This window comes from Cynocephalus volans, chromosome 8 (assembly GCF_027409185.1).
Source record: "Cynocephalus volans isolate mCynVol1 chromosome 8, mCynVol1.pri, whole genome shotgun sequence".
Classification (NCBI taxonomy): domain Eukaryota; kingdom Metazoa; phylum Chordata; class Mammalia; order Dermoptera; family Cynocephalidae; genus Cynocephalus; species Cynocephalus volans.
Genome location: NC_084467.1, coordinates 4,442,263 through 4,464,608, shown reverse-complemented (window position 1 = coordinate 4,464,608; position 22,346 = coordinate 4,442,263). Strand labels below are relative to the sequence as shown.

Genomic DNA, 22,346 nt, shown 5'->3' with positions numbered 1-22,346 from the left:
CGTGGGACGCCCGGGGCCACGCCTCTGCCAGCTTCTCATTGGCTGTCGTTCACGCCAGTCACGTTCCCATTGCCTGAGAGACGGCCGGCCATGCAAATAAGGACGGGCCCGCCGCCGCGCCGATTGGTTGGCTCCCGCGGAGCGGAGCCCGTCGACTTACGCTCGGATTGGCCCCACGGCGCTGACGACAGAGGTGACGTAGCCGGCTCCGGCCTGAGCGAGCGGCGCGCCACGTTCCGTGGCTCCTTTCGCGGGTGGCCTCGGACTGGCGCTCCCCTCGGCCGGTCCTGAGCCCGCGAGGCGTGCGGCTCCGCTGGGCATCGGCCGCCGAGCCTCTGGGTCCGGGTGGGGGGACTTCTTGAAAGCGCGGGCCTAGTCGCCCTCGGCCGGCCGTCTCCTAGGTAACGCGGCCCGCGGCGGGCGGGACCATGTTCGCTGACGCCGCGGGGGAGGTTGGACGCGGCCTAAGGGTGCGGGTGGCCGCAGAGCTGGCCGGGGCCTTGGGGCCCGGGGGTGGGGAGGTTAGTCCGGCCCCTGCATGGAGACCCGGTGCCCGTGGGGCGCGGCGGCGGAGCGCGGCGCGGGACTGTACCGAGTCAGTCAGCACCCCCCCACCCCCGGTGACACTTGGTGCGGCCCGGGCCGCCGGGGTTCGTTGGGCGTCGCGGGTCCTCGGGTCACCCGCTGCCCGCTGTCCTCGGGCCTTGTAGCTCCCGCCTGGCACGCGCCGTGCGACCGACTGCGCCGCCCTGGGCCGGCCCTCGGTGTCCGCGCCGGCCTGGTCCGCGCCTTTCTCCCCGCGGGCGCGCTCCGCGGCCCTGCCCTGTGGCCTGGCGGCCGGCTCCTGCGAGGGCCGGGGCGGCTACGCGACTCTGCCCCGGGGCCGCCCCGGCCCTCGCCTCCCGCGTGCAGCCCCCTGGCCCCCGGCTGCCCTCCGCCCGCGCTGTCCTTAGGGTCTGGCCTCGTGGGAGTCCGCGGGCTCGCGTCCCTTGCGCTCTCGTCCCGTGCGCTCCGGTCCCGTGCGCTCGCGTCCCGTGCGTTCGTTTTTGCAGCCCGGGAAAGAAGTCGGGCCTCACTCACGTGTGCAGTCGGGAAAAGGATCGTTTCAGGTGACTTTGGGCGGTGCTCCGGTCCTAACCCAGGTCCCCTTACAGCTCCTCTGTGCGGCTTCCGTCGGTCACCCCTGTGTCTTTTTGGGTGGTTATCTGTGTTCTGTCCTGGCCTCGCTCTCCTGTGCTGCTGTGTTCAGGACCCTTTCTCCAGGGCTCAGCATTCGTGGCAAACTCTCGAGAATTCCAGGCAGTGCTTAGTCCGACCTTCACCTACTCCCCCAAAAGCTCCCCAAGGAGGCTGGGTCTCAGGCATCCCACATCTCCTTTACTTCTGGGAAGGAGGCTTCCCTGAGCCTGACAGCACCTCCTGCCCCTCCCTTTCCTTGGGAACCACTGTTTGTGGGACTTCAGCCCAGCTTACCTCTTTAGCCTTCCTGGTCCCCCCCCAGCCCCGCAAAAAAGGAGGCTGGGTCAGGCTGGTGTCCTGTGTGCTGCTCACACTTGCCCTCTTGTCTTGCCCCCGACGGGGCTTTTAGGTTCTTGAATACAGGGCATCTGGCAGTCTTCTACGTACTGGAACACAATAAGTGCTTAGTAGGAATTTGTTGAATAGATCTACGGAAGCAAAGATCAAGGAGACTTCACGGCCCTTATTTTACAGACTGGAAACAGGCGGGAGGGCACATGTCTTTCTCGAAGGCAGAGAGGAAAGAGGATTACCTCCGACCCAGGGTTCCTCCAGTGCTGTCCCTGTTACCCTCTCGGGCCTCCTTGATGGGAAGGGTTATTAGTGGCTTCTGATGAGTCACGACTAGCTCTATGACTTTGGACTGGTTGTTGAACTTCTCTGAGTCTCAGTTTGCTCATCTCTAAGATGGGGATAATGATACCTTACAGAGTTGTTGGAATGATAAATGTGCAGCTGTTTGTGAGTGCCTGGCTCACAACGGGCTCAGTAAAAGCTTGTGCATTTTCCTCTTTTTTTTCCCCTGAAGAGCCTATTGTATCCTTTTCTGGGGTCCAAAGCATGGAACTCTCCCAGTTTTCTCTTTCTGTTGCTCATCTGGCCCTCAGGTCCCTTCTGCCCTTCCTCTGTGGCATTCCTCTTTAATCAGTCATTAAAAGACTTTTGCTTGGACCCAGCCCTGTCTGTGCAGAGCTCACAGCCTGGCAGGTCGTCAGTAAACATGTAGCCCTAGTGTGGAGTGGTGACTCTCCTGTAAGAGAGTTAGTGGGGGGGGGGGGGGGGAAGCAGCGGGAGGTGGGGATGGGGCACTCACTCTGAGGAGGTGGCATTTGATTTGGTGCCTAAAGGCTGATGCAAGGGTGAGAGTCGCAGTGGAGAGGAGGGAGAGTCAGATGGGAGAGTGTCTGGAAGGCCATTCTGTGAGGCACAGGGAAGGGAAGTCCTGTGGCTGCCTGGACTCCCACCCTCAGGGTCCCAGGTGTCGCCTCTCCCTCCATGGCCCCCTCAGACTGTTGCTGTCCTGCCTCCACTTTCTAGCCTCAGTATTTCAATATGGGTGGCAGGTCCTTTCAGAGGGGATGCCTTTCTCCCCAGTGTGTGTGCTGCTTGTACAGTAGGGGACAGTTGAGGGTAACTGAGCCCTCTGTGAGCGTGGACTGGCTCTTGTGTGTTCTTCAGCAGCATCTACCAGCCAGATGTGGCACTGCGTCCTGCGGTTGCCCAGGAAGAGGAAGGAGCCTGGGTCAGGAATCTGGGGCAAGTGAGGAGAGTGGGCAGAGTGGGTGCCTTCTAGGGCATCCATGCAGGGAGACTTCCTTTCTAGAAACGCTGGTCTGGGTCCATCATGGCATGCATTCTCAAGCTTATACTGAAGGTCCACGGGAAAACAAAAAAGCTTGAGGGTCAATGTTACTGAAACTTCAATTTGTTTTATGAATATTTATTGAGTTCTGATGGCGAGCTGGTCCAAGGACACAGGAGGAGTAAAGCTCTCTTTTCCAAGGAGTAGGCCAGTGAGCAGGTCAGCATGAGAAAGATGACAAGTGCTGTGGCCGAAGGAAGCACAGAGACTGTGTGAGCTCAGGGGCTGGACCCCTGGGAATGCCCAGGAAGCCCACCGGAGGAGGTGGCCCTTGAGCTGTCGGTCAGACCTCCTCTGTGTATAGGTTGTGGACAACTGTATGGTTTCCTGTGGCAGCTGTAACAAAGTACCACACACTGGTGGCTTTAAATAACACAAATTCATTCTTGTCCAGTTCGGTTCCAAAAGTCCAAATTGAGCCTCCCCTAGGCTGTGGTGGCTGGGTGGTCCCTGGGGCTCTGGGTGTTGGAGGAGAGATAGCCTGGGTTCCAGTCTCCCAGGGAAAACTTTGATGGCTCAGTATAGGTCATTGTTCCTCTTTGAATCAATCACTGCAGGCCCCTGGCTGGAATTGGGGGGGCAGCCCTCCCTCCACACGTGGAATTGGGTGAGGGTCCTTCCACAGAACAAGGGATATTGAGCAGACAAAGCTAACCCACAAAGAACAAAAGACAAAACCAACATTGCCATATTGACATGGTAACATGCTGGCTCTGGACCCCTTAGGGATGTGCCTGGCCTGTGGTGGGTACATTCCAGGTGAGGGTAGGACACTGGCCAGGCCCCTGGGGGTCTGAAGCTAGCCAGTCCTGTCCTGTCCATTTCCCACATTTGTGAGTGTGGACGATTTGGCCTGTGGAAGAGCCCTTCTCAAACCTTTTGGCCTCAGACTCCTTTACCCTTTAAAAAACTACTGAAGATCCTGAGGAACTTTTGTTGATGTGAGTTATATCTACTGATGTTTACTGTACTAGAAATTAAAACTGAGAAGTGCTAAAAATAGTATTAATTCATGTTAGCATAAAAACATTTTTTAAGAAAACCAACTATATTTTCCAAAACAAAAAAATTAGAGTGGAATTGTTTTGCATTTTTGCTAATATCTTTAATGTCTGACTTAATAGAAGACAGCTGGACCCTCCTGTCTGCTTCTGTGTTCAGTCTGTTGGGATATGTTGGTTGATGTATTTGAAGGAAATCATCCTCATCCAGATAATTGTCTCTTAGACAATTGTGGATATCCTTTGATGCTACACCTAAACTCCGCAAACAGAAGTTGCTTAACGATTTGTTCCAATGTGGAGTCTCCTTCCGTGTCAGTGGGCCTTTCACACTCCGTGACATTGAAGTCCTTTGGCCTGGCTGCACTTTGATCTGCTCTTACAGGATCTTGTACCACCATACAGTGTTCATTTGGAAAATGCTGGTTGGCTGAGTTATGTAGACCTTCCAAATATCGGCACGTTAAATCATACAGTTTTAGTAGATCACGTTTATTATGTCACTGCTCGTCTCATCAGGAAAGTCTTGAAGAAGTACGAAGTTGTGAGGCTCATCGTGGAGGATACAGATGTTCTTACATCTTAGTTTGGCTTGAAAACTCCATTTTGATTATAGTTTTCCTTGAAGGGACAGGCTCATTTCATTCATGTTTGAGTAAATATCTGCCAAGTACCCAAGTCTGAATAACCATAGCTTGTCTCTTTTTGGTTCTTTTTAGTAAAAATGATGTTGATGAAGGAAAAAAGCAAGTCTGGCTCTCAACCCAGTCTGTATTAGTCTGTTTCTGTAGCTTATGACAGAATACCTGAAACTGAGTAGTATATGAAGAAAGGAAATTTATTTCTTACAGTTTCGAAGGCTGAGAAGTTCACAGTCCAGGGGGCACATTCGGTGAGGGTCTTTTGTGTGGGACTCTACAGGGTCCCAGGGTGACCATTGTGTCACATGGTGAGCATGGGCTGTGAAGGATGTGAAGGAGAGAGCTGACCTGCTCACTCGCTCTCCTTTTAAAGCCGTCAGAACCAAGCCTGTTACTCCATGAGTGGATCAATCCATCCATCCATGAGGGCACCGTCCTCACAATCCAATCACCTCTCAAAGGCCCACCTTTCAGATACCATGATCCGATTTCCCACCCTTTTAACACTATTACAATGGGGGTCAAGTTTCCAGTAGATGAACTTGGGGGGACACACCTGACCCACACACAGTTACAGCAGGGCTTCCCTGGGGTGACCATTGCCCTTGAGCTTGCCCCAGAAATGCCCATTTCATCACAGACTATTAAATACTCAAGGGTGGAGATGTAATAAAATGAGTAGTTTTCAGGGCTTCAACAAAGATGTCTTAAATGAAGCTGATGTTTTTACTGTGAGTGGAGAACACAGTGACGGTCAGCACAGTGAGGTGCTGATGCCTCGGGTTGCGTGGGGGCCCAAGTGGCTTTACCCACTGTTGCCTTCTCTCCCTCAGCGCAGGCATCAGCACGGCGAGGAAGACAACATCTGGGTATTATGAAATGGTTTTGACCTCGTGGAGCCCCAACAGGATCTTGTTGAACCTCAGGGGTTTGGGGACCGCACTTAGAGGACTGCTGTCTTAGAAGAGCAAACCTGCTTCTCCTTGCTTGCTGTTTTAGTGTATGGAATTCAGCCTGTTATCAAGGCCATGATCTTAAGATTCTGTGTCAGCTGAAGAGAAGTCTAGAGAAGGTTCAGATCCTTGTCTGGCTGAAGGGGTCAAATAACATCTGTAATGGTCCTGGTCACTAAGAAGCCAGTAACACTCAGAACCTGTCCCAGACTGGCTTTAGCAACAAGAGACTTTGTTCCTGCAGCTGAACTGTCCTGGGGTGACAAGCTTTAGGGTGCCTTTGAGCTGGGGCTCTAATGGTGACACCCAGGCCCACTGGCTCTTGTTCCTGCTTTGCTCTCTGCTTTTTTTGTCAATGTGTGTCTTGAGGTTGCTGCTCCCTGGCAGGCCCCTGGCAGCTTCAGGCTGATGACCTCTCTGCTCCAAGGGCTCTATTTCCCTCCCTCACACCTCCTGGGTCCCCTCCACAACAGACCCACACTAGGGCTGGATTTCAGCTGCTGCTTGCTCCTGGTGCTCGACCTACATGACTGTACAAAGCAGCCCTCCATGTGCCCATCCCTAAAATAGTGACCAAGGCTTGGATAGACACACTCTGGTTGTCCTGTGGCGGGGGTCGGGGTGGGATACTCTAGAGCGAGATGGGCACATTTACCAGGGGAAGGCAGCATGGGTGCCAGCTAGCCACACAGTCTGCTGCACTGGGATTTGGAAGGTGTGATTGCAGTGTAAGGGTTTTGGGGATGGAGGTTCCTTTCGGATTTAGTGGGAGGCAAGAAACTTTCAAAATTGCTCTGAGCACTGTGGCCCTTACAACTTTTTTCTTCATTTGAACTCAAAGGTGCAGGTAATCCTGGAGGCCCAAGTGACCTTCAGACGGCAGAATGAATGACTGGCACAGGATCTTTGCACAAAACGTACTTGTCCCTCCCCACCCACAGAGGGCACGCCAGCTTTCGAAGGAATCAACAGCATTTCAGTGTGTCCTGAAGTGGCTTGAGGGACCGCTAATTAAACAGGTAATGAAATTTGCTATTTATTGTTAAATGCACGTTGTTACTGCTCTTGGCTGAGATGAGGTTTCCAGTTAACATGCTGATTTTCACTTATTTACTTGAGTCTTACCACCATATCCATTTCCTTGGGGCTTGGCAGTATTCAGAGAGAAAATGACCCATCAGCAAAGAGAATATTTGATTCAGTGACTTGGTCAGCACTTTTGACACTGGGTAAGGGTTTCTTTCTGCCCACAGTGGAGCAATTAAAAAACCCAGGCAAGCTGATTTCCTAGGTTATTTCTGGGCGGGGAGGCCTTTGCATGGCTCAGTGTGGCCTGCTCTTAGCCTGGCAGTGAGTGCTATGGGGGGCAGAGCTCTGGGCATCCTGGTATCTTGTCCATGGCTTATCAGAACCTTGTGCTCAGATATACCATGGCTTTTTGCATACTAGGCTCAAGCCCTATGGCTCTGTGTCCATCTGTGCCCTTCAGTTGACAGGGAACCTGCTGGAGAGGCTAGTGTTCTGTGCTGCTGCCCACAGAATGCCCACGTAATTGGATGGTGCTCCTGAGGCCCAGCAGCCTGTGGGAATTAATGAGAAGGATTCAGCCCTGCCAGTGTAAATATGTGGCTTCTTATAGGGTTTGGCTTGGCAAGACCGTGCCTTCCTCTGCAGCTTGCAGAGTGATATTTGCATACATTCCGCATTGTTGGAGTGCTGGGTCTGTGAATGATTTACTATTACTAAATCACTAATACCCTACATCATTCAATTTCAAGCTCTTTGGGCACCTGCTGCATGTTTGCCACTGTGCTAGGTGCTGTGATGGCTACCACTTTTATAGCTTTACTTCCTAGCATTCTACTTGTATTAATTCACTTAATGCTTGCAACAGCCCTGTGAAGTTGGTACCATCATTACCCCTGTTCCACAGAAGAGGAACAGAACCTGAGAGCAGTGACATCGGGTGCCCAAGGTGACCAGCTCTGGGTGGTCGGCTGGGATTCCAGCCTACTGAGACTGGCTTCAGCTGCCCCTGTCCTCCAGGAGCTCACGAGAAAATTGATAGTTGTTTTCTCTTTACTAGAAACTTTACAAATGAAATCTTATTTTTTCCCCCATTTTATTTTTTTTGAAAAGGTAATTCACACATTAAAGAGAATTATTCCACAGTGTGCCCAAGGCACCTAGTGTACCACACCCTAGATACAGGCAGTGTTACCTGTTTTTGGACAGCTTTCTAGAAATTCTAGACAAATACAACAAATAAATACATCTGTATGTATTTTTCCTTTTTAGAAATTTAAATGGTAGCTTACTATATTCTGCTCTGCACCTTGCTTTTTAAAAAAAATTCTCAATAGTATGTCTTATAGATTGTTCATGTTATTACATGGAGTATTTTCTTGTCCTTTCTTGAGACTACCTGATATTTCTTTGTGTGGATGAACCGTCATTTATTTAGCTAGGTCCTTACTGATGAACATGTGGACTTTTCCAGTCTTTTCTGTTAGACACTGCTACAGTGAATAGCCACATTCACATCATTTTTCATGCTCACATTTGTCTGTAGAGTAATTCCTGCAAGTGGGATTTCTGATCCAGAGTCATAAGTTAAAAGTTATCATTTAAGACCCAATTATATTTTGTTTACAAAAAAGTACACTTTAAACAGAGAAATAAACAGGTTAAAAGTAAAAAGATAGAAAAAGGTATCATGTAAATGCTAAGCATAAGAAAGCTTTGTGGCTATATTAATATCAGACAAAATAGATTTTAAGGTGAAGAGTATTACCAGAGATAAAGGGGTGTTTCATAAAGATAGTGATAATCAAGAAGACTAAATGTGTATGCATCTGTGTTGGGGGCCCCCAAGACCACCTCCCAGGTTCTAAGATTCTCTAAGTGACTCACAAGACTCAGCATGTGTTGTACTTACAGCTAAGGTTTGTTACAGTGAAAGGATACAGAGCAAGCTCAGCAAAGGGAAGAGGCATATGGGGGGAAGTTCAGGGCAAGTGGGCATGGGCTTCCAAGGGTCCTCTCCCAGCAGTTACACGGGATGCATTTAATTCCCCCAGCAATGAGTTGTAACAGCACGTGTGAAATGTGTGTCATGTACCAAAATTCCAGACTCCCAGAGGGGAGGCAGATGTTTAGCATAAACCACTGTATAAGCAGTTTAGGCACAGTGAGCTGCTGTTATGAGTTAGGAGGTAGGACCCCTCCTGAAATCTAAGTCCCAGACTCCAGCTGAGGGCAGCCCAGTAACCTTTCTTTTTTTTTTTTTTTTTTTTTTTAAATTTTCTAAAAGATGACCGGTAAGGGGATCTTAACCCTTGACCCGGTGTTGTCAGCACCATGCTCAGCCAGTGAGCGAACCGGCCATCCGTATATGGGATCCGAACCCGGGGCCTTGGTGTTATCAGCACCGCACTCTCCCGAGTGAGCCACAGGCCGGCCCAGCCCAGTAACCTTTCTAACCATAACAGGTCTGCTTTGATAACTTCTTTTTTGTGCACAGCACCCAATGACAAGACTTCCAAATACATGAAACAAAATTGAATAGAGCTAAAGGAAACTGTATTCAGGTTCACAGTGATAGTTGGAGACTTTTAACTCTCCTCTCTCAATAATTGATAGAACAAATAGACCAAAAAAAAAAAAAAAAAAGAAAAAATGAGGGTTTGGAAGATCCGAACAACCACCTTGACATCTCTGAAACACTACCCCCAACAAAAATAGGATCCATATTCTTCTCAAGTGCACACGGAACATTCTCTAACATAAACCATATCCTGGGCCATAAAAATGTCTCAATAAATTTAAAAGTATTGAAATTATAGAGTATGTTCACTGACTCCTGTGATATTAAACTAGAGATAAACAATAGGAGACCTAGAAAATCCTCAAATAGTAGGAAATTGACATACTGCTAAACTCATGGTTCAAAGAAGAATTAGTAGGGAAATAGAAAATAATTTGAACTGAGTAATGGAAGAATATATAAAAATTCGTGGGATATAGCTAATATGGTCCTTTGAGGGAAATTTATAGCTTTATATGACTATGTTAGAAAAGAGGAAAAGTATAAAATCAGTGACCTCTGCTTCCTCCTTAAGAACCTAGATAAAAAGAACAAATTAAATACAAAGTAAATAAAAAAGAGGAAATGGTAAATATATGAGCAGAAATCAATAAAATAAAGGACAGATAATAAAGTCAGCAAAGCTGGGAGTTGGTTCTTTGAAAAGTTAATAAAATTGATGAACTCTTAGCAAGACTGATCAAGAGAAAAAACCCCAGAAAACACAGATTAGTCATATTAGGAATGAAAGAAGAAGCACTACTACATGTCCTGCAGACATTAAAAATACAGTGTTGAATTTTATCAAATATTAAAGGAAGAAATAATACTAATTCTAGAAAAACTCTGTCAGAAAATAGAGGAGGAGCCAATGCCTCCCAGCTCATATTTATTTATTTTTTTGTGAGGTTTTTTTTTTCTTTTAAGTTTTTACTGAATCATAATTGACTGTACATATATTTGGGGTTGAGATATGTTGATTAAATCAATATTACTAGCATATATATTGTTACAAATTGTAATTATTCTTTATGCCTTTGTCCAATCTCTCCCCATCCCCCTCTCCCTCCCTGCCCTAATTGCCCTAGATTTCTTCTCTCCTTCTGAAAGAGTAATGGTTACTCTGTTGATTTGTTGCCTAGATGATCTGTCCAATGCTGAGAGATGTGATCAGGTCCCCCAATATTATCATAGCGCAGCTGCTTCTTCTGTCACTCTGAAATGGGCTTTGTGGAAAGAGACATCCTCTCCTTGTGTCAATGCACTTGAGTGGCTGGCGGGTCATTTGCATGTTGGTTGTGATGTCTAGCCGCTTTTGCAGCAGCCATGGCTATCGTGGTGGCTGCAGTGGGCCACCCACATGGAGGTGATGTTTTTGGCATGCTCCTTGGTCTTGATGGTGTGCCAGGTCGTGGGAGGGGGGTCCAGTCCCTGGCTCCATACCTCAGGTCCCTGGACAGGCCCTGAGGTGCTGGCGGTGTGTCTGGGCTGGAACTAATTTTTTGTTCTTTACTTACTTCTAAGATGGGGGAACTTCCTTTGGGGCTAGTACTTGAGCTCTGTGGTTGAGCTAAATTGCTGCTTTGCTGCTGATTCCTTAGGGAAGGCTTTTTGTGAAGCTCAGGTTGTAATGGTTGACTTTACAGGTACTTCTGGCTCTCCAGAGACCCGGTGCTCCTGAGTTATATAGAAACTCTGATCTGGGCCTGAGTCTTTTCATCAAACTGCACCCCTTGCAATTCTATATTCTTGACCAGTCTCCTCTGAGTGGTCCTGCACTGACTGGGGGGAAGATCAGCTGTCCTTGCTGTGCCCCAGTGTTCCCCCAGTGGGCCCATCTCCCCCACTGCCTCTGCTGCAAACACTTCCCGTGGGATGGGCTATGTGCCTGTCCCTTGCAATGACTCTCTGGCCTCTGAATGGCTCCTTTTTTTCAGTTGTTCTGGCTCCTTGCTCCTGTGTGGATCCACAGGAACCCTATTACTGGTCTTGCTGGCCTGGGGGCCACCAAGTCCCTCTTCTCCCCTGCCACCTCCAAGCAACTCCATCCGAAGGGCACAGCTGCAGCTTTTGCTGGCTCCTGCTCTGTGCTCTCAGCAGCTCCAGCCTTAAAGTGGCCGTGGCGTGAAATGGTTGGAGCAGTTTTTTCTTTCTCTTATCATGGCTTCTCCTGCCTTCATGCACTCCCTAGGTCTCTCCTCCTCTTCCCCTGAGCTCTAGTGGCCCCAGCGTGGCTGTTGTTACATTTTTATAGTTGTAAATTGGTTGATTTGTGGGAGAGAGTGATGCTGGGGACCGTCTATTCCGCCATCTTGACCGGAAGCCTCCCAACTCATTTTTTGAGGCCACCATAACTCTGATACTCCAACCAGTCAAGGATGCTACAAGGAAAGTACAGACTGGTATCCCTCATGAACATTAACACAAAAATCCTTAAAATATGAAGTCATCAAATCCAGCAATATGTATAAAAGGTAATATATCAACATCAAAGTGGGGTTCACTGCAGTAATGCAAAGTTGGTTTTACATATAAAAATCAATCAAAATATGCTGTTTAAAAGATAAGGTTGGAAATCGATGTTAAAAATAAAGTCTTACAAGTTTGTACAATTTTAGTTGTTTTGAGAATTGATATCTGTAGGTAATAGCAACCCTCCCTGTGAAAGGTGTTGGGCTAAGAATATTATGTGCTTATTTTGAACTTAGGGCATTTTATTAATCATTTTAGTATGTTTCTCTTGTTGCATTTACTTTTTTTGTTTAATTTTATCATGAACACTGATTTCATTTCTTTGGGATGGCTGTTTCAATTCAATTTGATATTTGCTGAGTGCCCCTTATATGTTTGGAACTGTACAGGGGACACAAAGCTGACTCTGCCCCATATCCTGACCTCACAGAGCTCTCAGTGGGGTGGGGGTGGATCAGCTCTAGAAACTTACCTGAATAGAATTGGTTACAAAGTAGTCTAGAGGTGGAAAGGGTGTTAGGGTCTGGTGTTCTGGGAAGACGTCCAAGCCAGCAATAGAGATTTGGGAGTTACCGGGTCCTGGCTGGTAATCACCTTCTGAGAGGATAGTGGGGAGGCGGGGAGGCTGATGGTGGAGCCCTGAGCAGTCCCAGAGGTGATGGGTGACAGGTGCATGTACCAAGCAAGTGGAGGGGCAAGGGGCTGTGTGCAGAGGGGTGGTAGAGGCAAGCCTTTGACACAGATTGGGTGGGCAGGCCTGGTCAACGTGATGATTGAAACTGAATTTGGATTCCTCCCCAGACCTGCTCTGCCCCATCTTCCTGTCTCTGTAAATGACACCACCTCTCTCCCAGCTGCTCCAGCAGAAGATGTGCTGTCATCCTTCATTGGGGATGTGGATGTACAGTGCTAGACCTGGGGAGGCCGGGCAGACAGGGAGTGCTGGTCACCCGATCCTTCCTACTTCTCTGCCCTATGTTCCATGTCCGCTCACCACCACGTTCACATAGTGTGCCCTTCCCGTCACCCCCTGCGCTGCCCCTGTCATCTGGCCTGGGTGGTGGCAGCAGCCTCCTGACTGGCCCCCACTTCTGCTGCTGCCCCCCACATTCTGGGCTCCACATAACAGCTGCAATGATTTTTTTTTCTTTAATATTTACCATAATACTGTTAAATAAAAGAATACATCTAAAATGTATAAATCAAGAACTTTAAAATAGGAGCGATTTAGGAAGTAATTATAAGATTTTTAAAATAGTGTTTCCCAAAATGTATTTGTTGGGGCACTAACCCCACGAGTTGTTCCTTAAAAAAGAAGTTAAAGAGTCACATAACTATGGGAGATGGTATGTGCTCTGTTTCTCACGTGGAGTGTCACAGTGCACATTAGTGTGTTATAGAATCTGAGGCCTTCAGCTGTAAGAAACTTGGGCTTTCCTTAAGCCCACTCTTTCTCAGATGTACTTGGAAAATTTTATGGGGTAATACCTTGTAACATTCCACAAACCACTCATTGGGCAGTGCTGGGCAATTAACATGGAAAGAGAGAGACAAGCTTCAGCTTTCTGAGTGGGGACGGAGTCTTCTACCAGAGAGATTTAGAGAATTCCAGTCCCTGTAGTCAGGGTTACTGCAGGTTCAAGTCTATGAAATGAGATTAAAAAAGAAAGAAAGAAAGATACAACAATCACAGTAATCTGTTGAACTTTCAAAAGGAGAGAACAGAACTGAGGTTATTAGAGGTGGGACGGGGGGTTAATGAGAAATTGGTAAAGGGCCACGAAAAGGGATTACATTCTGTGTTGTTGGATGTACGAATTATCCTGATGTGAGCATCACATGTTGCACACAGGTGCAGATATTCAGCGCAGTACCCAACAGATATGTACAACCAACTGTGTTTCAATAAAAAATGAAAAAGAAAGAGGAATGGATGCAGGAATGTTCTTAACATCCTGCATCGGTTTCTGTCATCTTGCTTGGAATCTGCCCTGCTTCTCGTGCTACTTGGAGTAAAAGCCCAGCTTCTGTGAGCGCTCTGGCTGCCCCTCTGCTGTCGCTCCCCCCCTCCCCTCGCTCTGTCTGCTGCAGTCATGCGGGCTTTCTGTTCTAGAATGTCCCTGGGATTTTGTTTCTGTTCAGCTATGGTGAGGCTGACAGATCACGAGACAACTGCTGTTGAAAGATGGTTTGTTACTCACGGTTCCCAAGAGGAGGGGGCAGGCTGGGCCATGCAGGGCCTCATGGGGAAGCACTGGGTGCTCAGGAGGCAGAAAGGGTTGAGGGGAACTTGTGGGCAAGAGCCTTTATTGTGGCTTCTGTGGGAAGGAGTGGGCGAGGCAGGGTAAGCAGCTGCACAGGCTTAGGAGTGGCCAGTGTGAATAATTTCAGCAGCCTCTGATTCTAGGGAGGCCCTGGTTGCCTAGTTCTTGGCCCCAATGCTGGGGAAGAGGAGTACTGTCTCCTGGAGTGGAAGAGAGTGGTGCAGGGGCGGGGGACAACCTGGATTGCTTTGTTTCTAGAAGGCAAGCCATTTCCTGTCTTTAGGAACTAGCCAGCCTTCGGAGGGGCAATCTCTCCCATCAGTGAGGCCCCAGATGCCAGAGCAGGGAAAATACAGCAAATAGGAAGATATTGTTAATAGAGCCAAATAAGGGGCCGACCCCGTGGCTCACTTGGGAGAGTGCGGTGCTGGGAGTGCAGCAGCGCTCCTGCCGCGGGTTCGGATCCTATATAGGGATGGCCGGTTTGCTCACTGGCTGAGTGCCGTCACAAAAAAGGACAAAAAAAAAAAAAAAAAAAAATAGAGCCAAATAAGGTAATAGATGTCTTGCTGGTCCCTGGGCACCCAGGCTCTCTGCTGCCCCAGGGCCTTTGATTCTGCTGCTCCTTCTGCCTGGCGCACTCTCCAGATACCCTGTGGCTCTTATGCTTCTCTTAGTTCTCAGCTTGAATGTCATCTGCTTAGAGCACCTTCCCAGACCATTCTCTCTAAAGTAGCAGACCCACGTGTCTCTCCTCTCACCCTGTTTTTCTTCATGTAAGCCCTGGAAGGGCAGAGATTTTGTCTGTTTTGTTCCCTGTTGTATCCCTAGTGCTGGAACAGTGCCTGGCACAGAGTAGATACACAGGATAGACGACTAATTAATGTTTGTTAAGTGAATGGATGGAAGAAAGCAGAGAACTATTTGTACCAGGTAAGAACTATGGCATTGCTGGTTGTAGCCAGTAACAAAGGAACTGAAGGCCAGAACAAAAACTTACTATAAGCAGTACAGCTGTGGGAAAGGGCACCATTTTTTTAGTGTCTGGTTGCTTTGTTCTGTAGTTGTAACCATGATTTCTCAACCATCAGAGATATGCTTTTCCTTTGCTAATACCACCCCAAAATAATTCTGGCAAGTTGAGAATTTAAAGTTTCTAGTTATGTCAGGACGGACTCATTTGGTTGTAAATGATTTAAAAAAAAAATCCATCCAAAAAGGCTTAAGCTAGAGGCAACTTATTAATTCATATAACAGACAAATCCACAGTTAGCATGAGCATCAGGTGTGGTTTGATTCAGACTGTCATGTCATGTCACCTGGACTTGTTCTCTCTTGGCTCCACATGGTGACAGAGTGACTGCCAGCAGCTCTAAGCTGCATCCTGGCAGGTACTTCTGTGTCTGCAGCTCTGAACTCTTGTCTCATAGGCTCTGGGTGAGTCTTGAGCCTGTGTCTGTTCCAGGGTACTTCAGTGCTTTGATTGGCCAGGGGAGGGCTGAGCACTTTGACTTAGAACCCCACCAACACCGATGGCTGCAGGAGAGAGGGAGTTCTCCAAAGGGACATTGGGCTACTGATTACCTAACAAGTGGGATGGATGCTGAGTGGCCCACAGTCCACTGGAGTGGTCCCTCCGTGATGGAGACTGCTCGTGACAATGTTGGGGACTGCTCATGACATTGTGGACTCTTCAGGGCCAATTCCCTGCTGTCTCCTAGGGTATACTGGAAGTGCTGTCCCAGGTGGAGTGCCATCTTCGAGTGTCTTTCTTTGATGTCACCTACCGACACTTTTTTGGGAGGACGTGGAAATCCACAGTGAAGCCAACCAAGCAGCTCTCGAGGCAACTGTCCAGGATCGTCTTCAATGAGGTGGGCCCTGGCGACGGCGGGTGGGGGCTGCTCCGTGGTGAAGGGCAGGTGTGCAGGGTTTTGGAGTGTGTGGTCCAGAATGTGGGGCATCGGCTCAGAGAGGATCGGTGATCGCAGACCTGTAGGAGTGCTGTGGAGCAGCAGACTCAGTCATGAAAAGCTTGTATTAGCGGCAGGGCGCTTTGTTCCCAAACAGAATCTTATGTGGAAGCCAGATATAAACAGATGAAAATGCTCTGCTCTGGTTGAAGTGATGGGGGTGTCGTCACCTCCAAGGAACCTTGGGGTTCAAGCAACAGAATTAGGAAAGTATTGATCTCATCTGCTGCTGCTGCTGCCTCCTCTTCTCCTTCGTGTTCTCTCTCTCAGATGGGGAAATTGAGATTTCCGTCTTGCACAGGTAGAAGGTGGCGAGGCCCGGACTCAGTTCCGCAGGCAGGTACTCCGCGCCTGCTCTTTGCGGGCCATTGTGCTGGGTGCAAGGGTGGTGACGGGGCTCCCCTAACAGCACTTACAGTCGTTGGGAGTAATTCCAAGTTGTGATAAGTTCTCAGAACGGGGAGACCTGCTTTAGGCAGGGAGATGAAGGAGGGCCTCTCTGTGAAGCTGACGCTTAACCTGGAACCTGCAGGATGAAAAAGAAACTGTCCCTGGGATGAGCAGGGACGAGGATGCTTCAAGCAGAGCAGGGCGAGCTCGTGCACAGGTGTGAGACAGGGGAAGTCTGAAGATGTTGGGCCCAGGGGCTGGCGGGGCAGGTGTTGGGGGTGGGAGGAGGGCCCAAGGGCTGGCGGGGCAGGTGTTAGATGATGGCAGGTGTTAGGGGTGAGAGGAGGGCTTGGGGGCTGACACGGCAGGTGTTAGGAATGGTAGAGGACCCAGGGTTTGGTGCAGTGGGTGGGGTTGGTAAGGTGACTGAGCAGTACCTTCTTGGCTGAATCCTGATGGGCCTTCTTAAGGACACTGGGATTTTACTCGAAGAGCTGGGGATGTCATGGAGGCCTTTCCCCATGCCTGTCTGCTGCTTCACAGCTGAGATTGAGGGGGGAGTGTCCTAGAGGGGCCACGTCTGAACACAGCGGGTCTGTAGTGATTTGACTCCTGCAGGTGGCGATCAGAGGGTCTGACCTGTTTTGATTTTTTATTTCATTTTGCTTTTGATTTATCTTTCTTGGGTGTACAGAGTAAGGCCCAAGGAAGCCTGGTATTGTGGCAGTTTGTATGATGAATAGTAGTGGTGGTGATGATGGCTGTCCTTTGAGACATTCCTGTGGGGACTGCCTTGACCACAGTTGGTGCTCCACCTTGGGCTGGCTGTGAACATGCTGCTCTCTGTGTCTGGCCATCACCCTGTGTTAGGGTTGTGTGTGTCTTGGCATGGATTGATTGACTGTTGCCCTTACTTAACATGGGTAGGAGAGGGTGAAAATGCCCCCAGAGGTCAGGAAGATTGAATCAAGCCTTGGTAAAATGTATCTGAAACTAGGCTGTCAAACAGCTTATGCAGATTCTTCCTAAAGGTCTCTCTGGCCAGCGTGTCAGAGAGAGGAGATTTCATGTTGTAAATCATGTGCGACTGAGGGCAGCCCCATGCAGTGCTGTCTCAGAATGGGCAGTGAATCGCCTCGCACCTGTGCCGCAGCAGAAAGAGGCTTGTCCTGTGTTTCTGTGGACAGCGATCTGGTGATAACCTGGCTGGGGCCCAGTCTTTGCTGCCTTTCAGCTGTCCAGGGTTGGGCTGTTTTGATTTTATTTTTCTGGTGTGTACAGAGTGAAGCCCTAGGAAGCCCTGTGTTGTGACAGTTTGTACGATGAGTAATGACCACTGTGATGATGGTCGTTCTTAACTGGGGTGGGGGATTTACTCTGGGCCAGGTATTGGCTCAGGAGTATGTTATGTTGCTTCATGCTTGGCAGCCTCCTGGGGAGGTCAGCATTCTTATGTCCCCATCTTAAAGAGGAGGAAACTGGGGAGTGGAGATGGGTGACTTCCCCAGGCCACGAGGTGGGTGAGCAGCAGGGTTGGCTGGTGAGCTTGGGGAGTCTGACTGCTCCGCCTGTGCTCTAACCACAGTGTCCTGTCGCCATTTTGAACCTCGTGTGTCAGCGGGGCCCGCATTTTTATCTTGGAAGTGTTTCGCAGAACGTTGAGGGACAGGATCCAGCTCTGAAACCAGCACAGGGATGCTTTGCAGGCACTGAGGTTACATGAAGTGCTCCCTCTTCCTCCTGCTCCTTGCCCCTGTTTTAGCTTTCTGTTTTGAGAGGGGCAGGATGGGCTTTACGCCATCTGTGCTGTGCTGTTCATGGTGCTTTACACCTGGGCAGGCGTGGGCTGCAGCTCAGTAGCAGGGTCTTCCATCTCCCCTATTCTGTGGTTACAGGGTAATCGTCCCTGTGGACACCAGTCTCACCGTAGGGACCTGGCATCAGAGTAGACGCTTCTCCTCTGTACGTCTAGGGTTGAGTCATGCCACTAAGAGGGCTCCCGCTGCCACAGAAGCCCAGCAGCACCAGCAGCCTCACTGTATCATGGTGGCTTGTACCTCAGGCCCACTTATTCGCGATGTAGAGCTCACTCTGGGAAGTAGGAGTCGGTCACTCAGGCCGAGTCTTGGATGCCTGTGCTGGTGGCTCCAATGGCAGTTGCTGTTGGAGCTGCTCCAGCTTAGCCGTGGCCACTTTCTGGATGTCTTATTCTAGGCAGGGGTAGGGGTGAGGGACAAGTGGAGCACAATCCTTAAAGTTTCTGGAAAAATCTGGACTCTCAGCTTTGGGTTACTGAGGTGGAGACTGCAGCCAGGTTAGTGTGGGGTGGCCAGGCCAGAGCATTTTCAGTGGTGCGGGTGATGCTGAAGCTGCTGAATTGCTTGGGGCACCTGCTTTTCTCCTGCTGCTGTGCCCACTGCGAGCAGCAGAGGCCAGTGGTGGCCCAGGAATGAACCCCATCCTATGAGCTATTTAGCAACATCTTCCATCCCGGGCAGCTTGACTCCTTGACATTCAGAATGCAGAAAAACAGGTTTTGTTCAAGTTCAGTTGACTAAAGAGAGTCCCCCTTCGCTGTGCATTTGTGTGTGTGTGTGTAGCATGTGTGCATGTTTATGTACACACATGGTTGAGGTGTGGAGGCCTCCATGGGTGGGCATTTATAGGCACTAGGATGCGGTTCTGTGACAGCCTCAAGCTGGCTAACTATTCTCCCTACACACCTGTGGAAACAGAGGCCAAGTACTGTGTGCTCTTTTTAGAGGTGATTCTGAGATTTACCAAAGTCTTTTTCTGGTTTTACTAATTGCCTGTGTTTTCTGGTTTTACCTATCAGCAGTGGCATGGGGGTGATGTGATTGGAGGCTGGTGAGCTGCCAGGAGCAGGGACGGTATGTGTAGCCACTGTGGCTGTGCAGCTTACACAGGGACTTGTAAGTCGGCCTCGTGTGCTCTGGGTCTTATTGAGCTGTCAGTGTGATAGTAGCCCTGAGAGAAGATGCTGCTCTACTACTTTGTAAACAGCAGTGCCCTGAAAAAAGACTTTGAACAAAGAAGCCTTGCTTTGAACCTGAGCTGGGTGGTGTTTTTTTCTGTAATTGATGAATTCTTTGCCCTGTGTTCATATTCCGCTCACAGGCTCTGCCTCTCGGCTCTGCCTGGTGGGGCCCAGGCAAGCCTCCCCAAGACCTCTCTCAACTCCAAGCTCAGAGCTCAGTGTTCGCCTCTGAGACCTTCTGTGGTGGAGAGGAATTGCCTTTTACTTCCTGAGACAGCTAATAATTCATTCAACCTCTAAAAAAGTATCTTTAAAAGAAATAATCCTGGAGGCCAAAGCACTGTGCAATTTCTACATTTTCTTTTTGAGATGGACATAGTTTTCCTTTAGATTCTTTCCTGAACTAGTCATAGCTCAGCCTTTCATGGCAGGCCAGTTTTCCTCCTTAATTTATTTGAGGAGAGTTGCAGGGCAAGAGTCCTGGTGGTTCTCGACAGACAGTCCTAACCCAAAGCAGGGGTTTCTTTCCTTTCAGAGTGCCCTAGCTCCAGGTGTTGCTCAAGTAGGAGGGTGCGTCACCTGCCCTCGCCGAGTGACCCAGGTAATTGGGTTGCTTTCCCTTCCCGTAACTAAAGCTATGAGAAAGCAACCCTCGAATGGCCCTTATTCATCAAAATAATGAGAGCAATGTAATTTCCCCTTTAAAAGTGGATGCTGTCAAGGAATATCAGTGTAATCCAGTGAAACTGCTGGAAGCCCTTCCACACACCCTGATCACTCAGTCCGGTTCTGGAATGTGCAGTTAACCCTCTCCCTGCACAGACACGCTGCCTCTCGTGTGTTCTCTGTGCAGCTCAGCAGAGGAAGGGCTCGTCCTGGTCATAAATAACCACTGCAAAAGCAGGAAATGAGCTTCATTTTGGAGAGAGCTGTTTCCACAGAGGTGGTCTCCCTGGCCCCCGGCAGGCTCTGTGTGCCCACCTGTCTGCAGCTGTGTCCTCATGGAGGGCCATTTTCCTCTCTGGCTCAACAGAAACCACTCCCGAGGGCTCTGAACCTGAAGTGGGGGATGATTGAGAATGGTTTCTAGAAGGAGAAATGATGTTTCCAGTATTGGGGTTTGGTTGCATGGTGATTGAACTGCCAATCATTTGGGGACGGTAGAAAGCTTTGTTTGTAAATTTGCTTGTCACGTGTTCATAACTGCATAGTGTGGGGTGTTTCTTGCCTTGGGCTGTAGCTGGCTTTGCTCACCTTTCTAAGTAAGCTGAGGAATTGTTTTTCAGACTGGAGTGAGGAATGGCTTTGGCCATGGGTGTTGGATTTGCTGTGGGATGGGTATGGGCTGAAGTCCTGCTCTATCACTTATTTCCTGTGGGATTCGGCAAGTTATTGATACTCTTTGACTCTGAATTTGCTCATATATGCGTGAGGGGTAATAATAATAATACACGATGCATAGCGCTGCTTGAGTACTGAGTAATGTGTTCTTCACAGCAGGCACCCAGCAAGTAGCAGGTATTCATTCAGCAAACACTGGGTGGGCCCCTGCTGTGTGCCAGGCTGTTTAGGAGCTGGCCGTACAAAGACGGATAAGGTAGCATGTGCTCCTCTCAGCCAGGGCTGAGTTTGCGTGGTTGCTCCAGATCGGGGTTTCTCAGCTCTGGCACCACTGACAGTTGGGGCTGAGTAATTCTCTGCTGTGGGGCTGTCCTCATTGTTGTGACGCTTCTCTGTGGACAACTGTGGGTTCCTCCCCTCCCCTGTCTTTGATGGGTGGTGTCTGGAGAACAGTCTGAACCCCCAGTGGGAAGCTGAGCTGGTAGATAGAAGCTGCATGAAGTATTTGTGAATTATATGCCTCCCTGAAGATAGTCTATTAAAGATTTATTTTATTTTATTTATTTATTTATTTATTTTTTGTCCTTTTCATGACCGGCACTCAGCCAGTGAGTGCACCAGCCAGGTCTATATAGGATCCGAACCCGCGGCGGGAGCGTCGCAGCGCTCCCAGCGCCACACTCTACCAAGTGCGCCACGGGCTCGGCCCAAAGATTTATTTTTAAAAAAATTCTTTGCAAGGTACTCGTTTAATTTCCACTTAGCTCTTCCCTGATCTTGTTGCCCAGCCCCATGTCACAAAAGTGTCAGGTTGAGGCAGTGTGGCAGGGTCTGCCTGGCTTCAGCCTCTTCATAAAGACGCAGCATCGAGGCCCAATTTCGATTCTGTCATTGGAGGTGAAAAATGGAAACTTGGCCCCGAGGCAGAATGGTGTCAGTGTTTTTGAAGATGAAGGCATTAAGGCGGGAGCATTTAAATGATTTATTAATCTGTTTATGCTGTCAGGGAGGAAACTTGTCAAGAGCAGGTGAGCGAGATGTGATGCAGGGTGAACGATGCTGCTGCCTCTGTGTCAGTGACCTTCTCCTGCAGGTAGTGTGCTGGGCTCGACTTCAGCTCCTAACCATGCAATTTCAGCCAGTGCACAGAATTTTCCTGTCAAAATGTACAGCTCTGGCGTTAAATAATTTTCCCTAGGCTGAAGGGCTGTTGGCAGGTCTCGCTCACTGAGTGCTCTCTGGAATTTTGGTGGAGTGCATTTCCTTGCTAGCCGGAGGGACGTGGGTGGCCAGATATAGGCGATCCAGTCCAATAGGACTTCGCAAGGACCACTGGGGTTAGGTGAAAGCTGTGTGGTGGTGTTTGTGTTTTCATCCTGGGGAGGCTGTTTGCTTCTGCAGTACTGCAGCGCAGTTCACTCCTGAGCAGTATCAGCACTTTTGTGCCTGCCTGTCCTAGCCTTTCTAAAGCCTTTGAGCCTTGAACTTCTTGAAGGATGTATTGTGTTTTCTGGGTTACTTATAAATTCTTTAGCATGGTGCTTTTCCCCCATGGGAATGTCAATAAATGATTTTTTGGAAAAGAGCAAATGGTCTTTATCAATGAATAATAACACTGACACAACCATCTGAACTTGAATGGCCTTTGAATATGCTGTGCTTCGATGGCTGCCCTTGTGATTAAAGGTGAATTCTTTAGATTCTAAGGTTGGACCAACTGAGATGAACAACTGTGGGGCTCTGTTGTTGTTTTCATCTCAAAATAATTGTTCTTGGTAGCAAAGGAAAGGGAGAGGCAATAGCTGTAAATTCGTCCTTGGGTCTTGTGCAAAGCAACTGGTCCCAC

General features: G+C 49.1%; 1 protein-coding gene across 1 annotated transcript in view; it reads left to right on the top strand.

Annotated features, from left to right (window-relative positions):
* The first annotated feature begins 265 nt into the window (after nucleotides 1-265).
* Nucleotides 266-22,346, top strand: part of NPHP4 (nephrocystin 4) — a 126,044-nt gene continuing 103,963 nt past the window's right edge. The window contains exons 1-3 of the mRNA XM_063104717.1: nucleotides 266-401; nucleotides 6,318-6,495; nucleotides 15,520-15,672. Of these exons, the coding sequence (XP_062960787.1) occupies nucleotides 6,361-6,495; nucleotides 15,520-15,672 (288 nt within the window). The 5' untranslated portion in view covers nucleotides 266-401; nucleotides 6,318-6,360. The remainder of the gene's footprint in view (nucleotides 402-6,317; nucleotides 6,496-15,519; nucleotides 15,673-22,346) is intronic.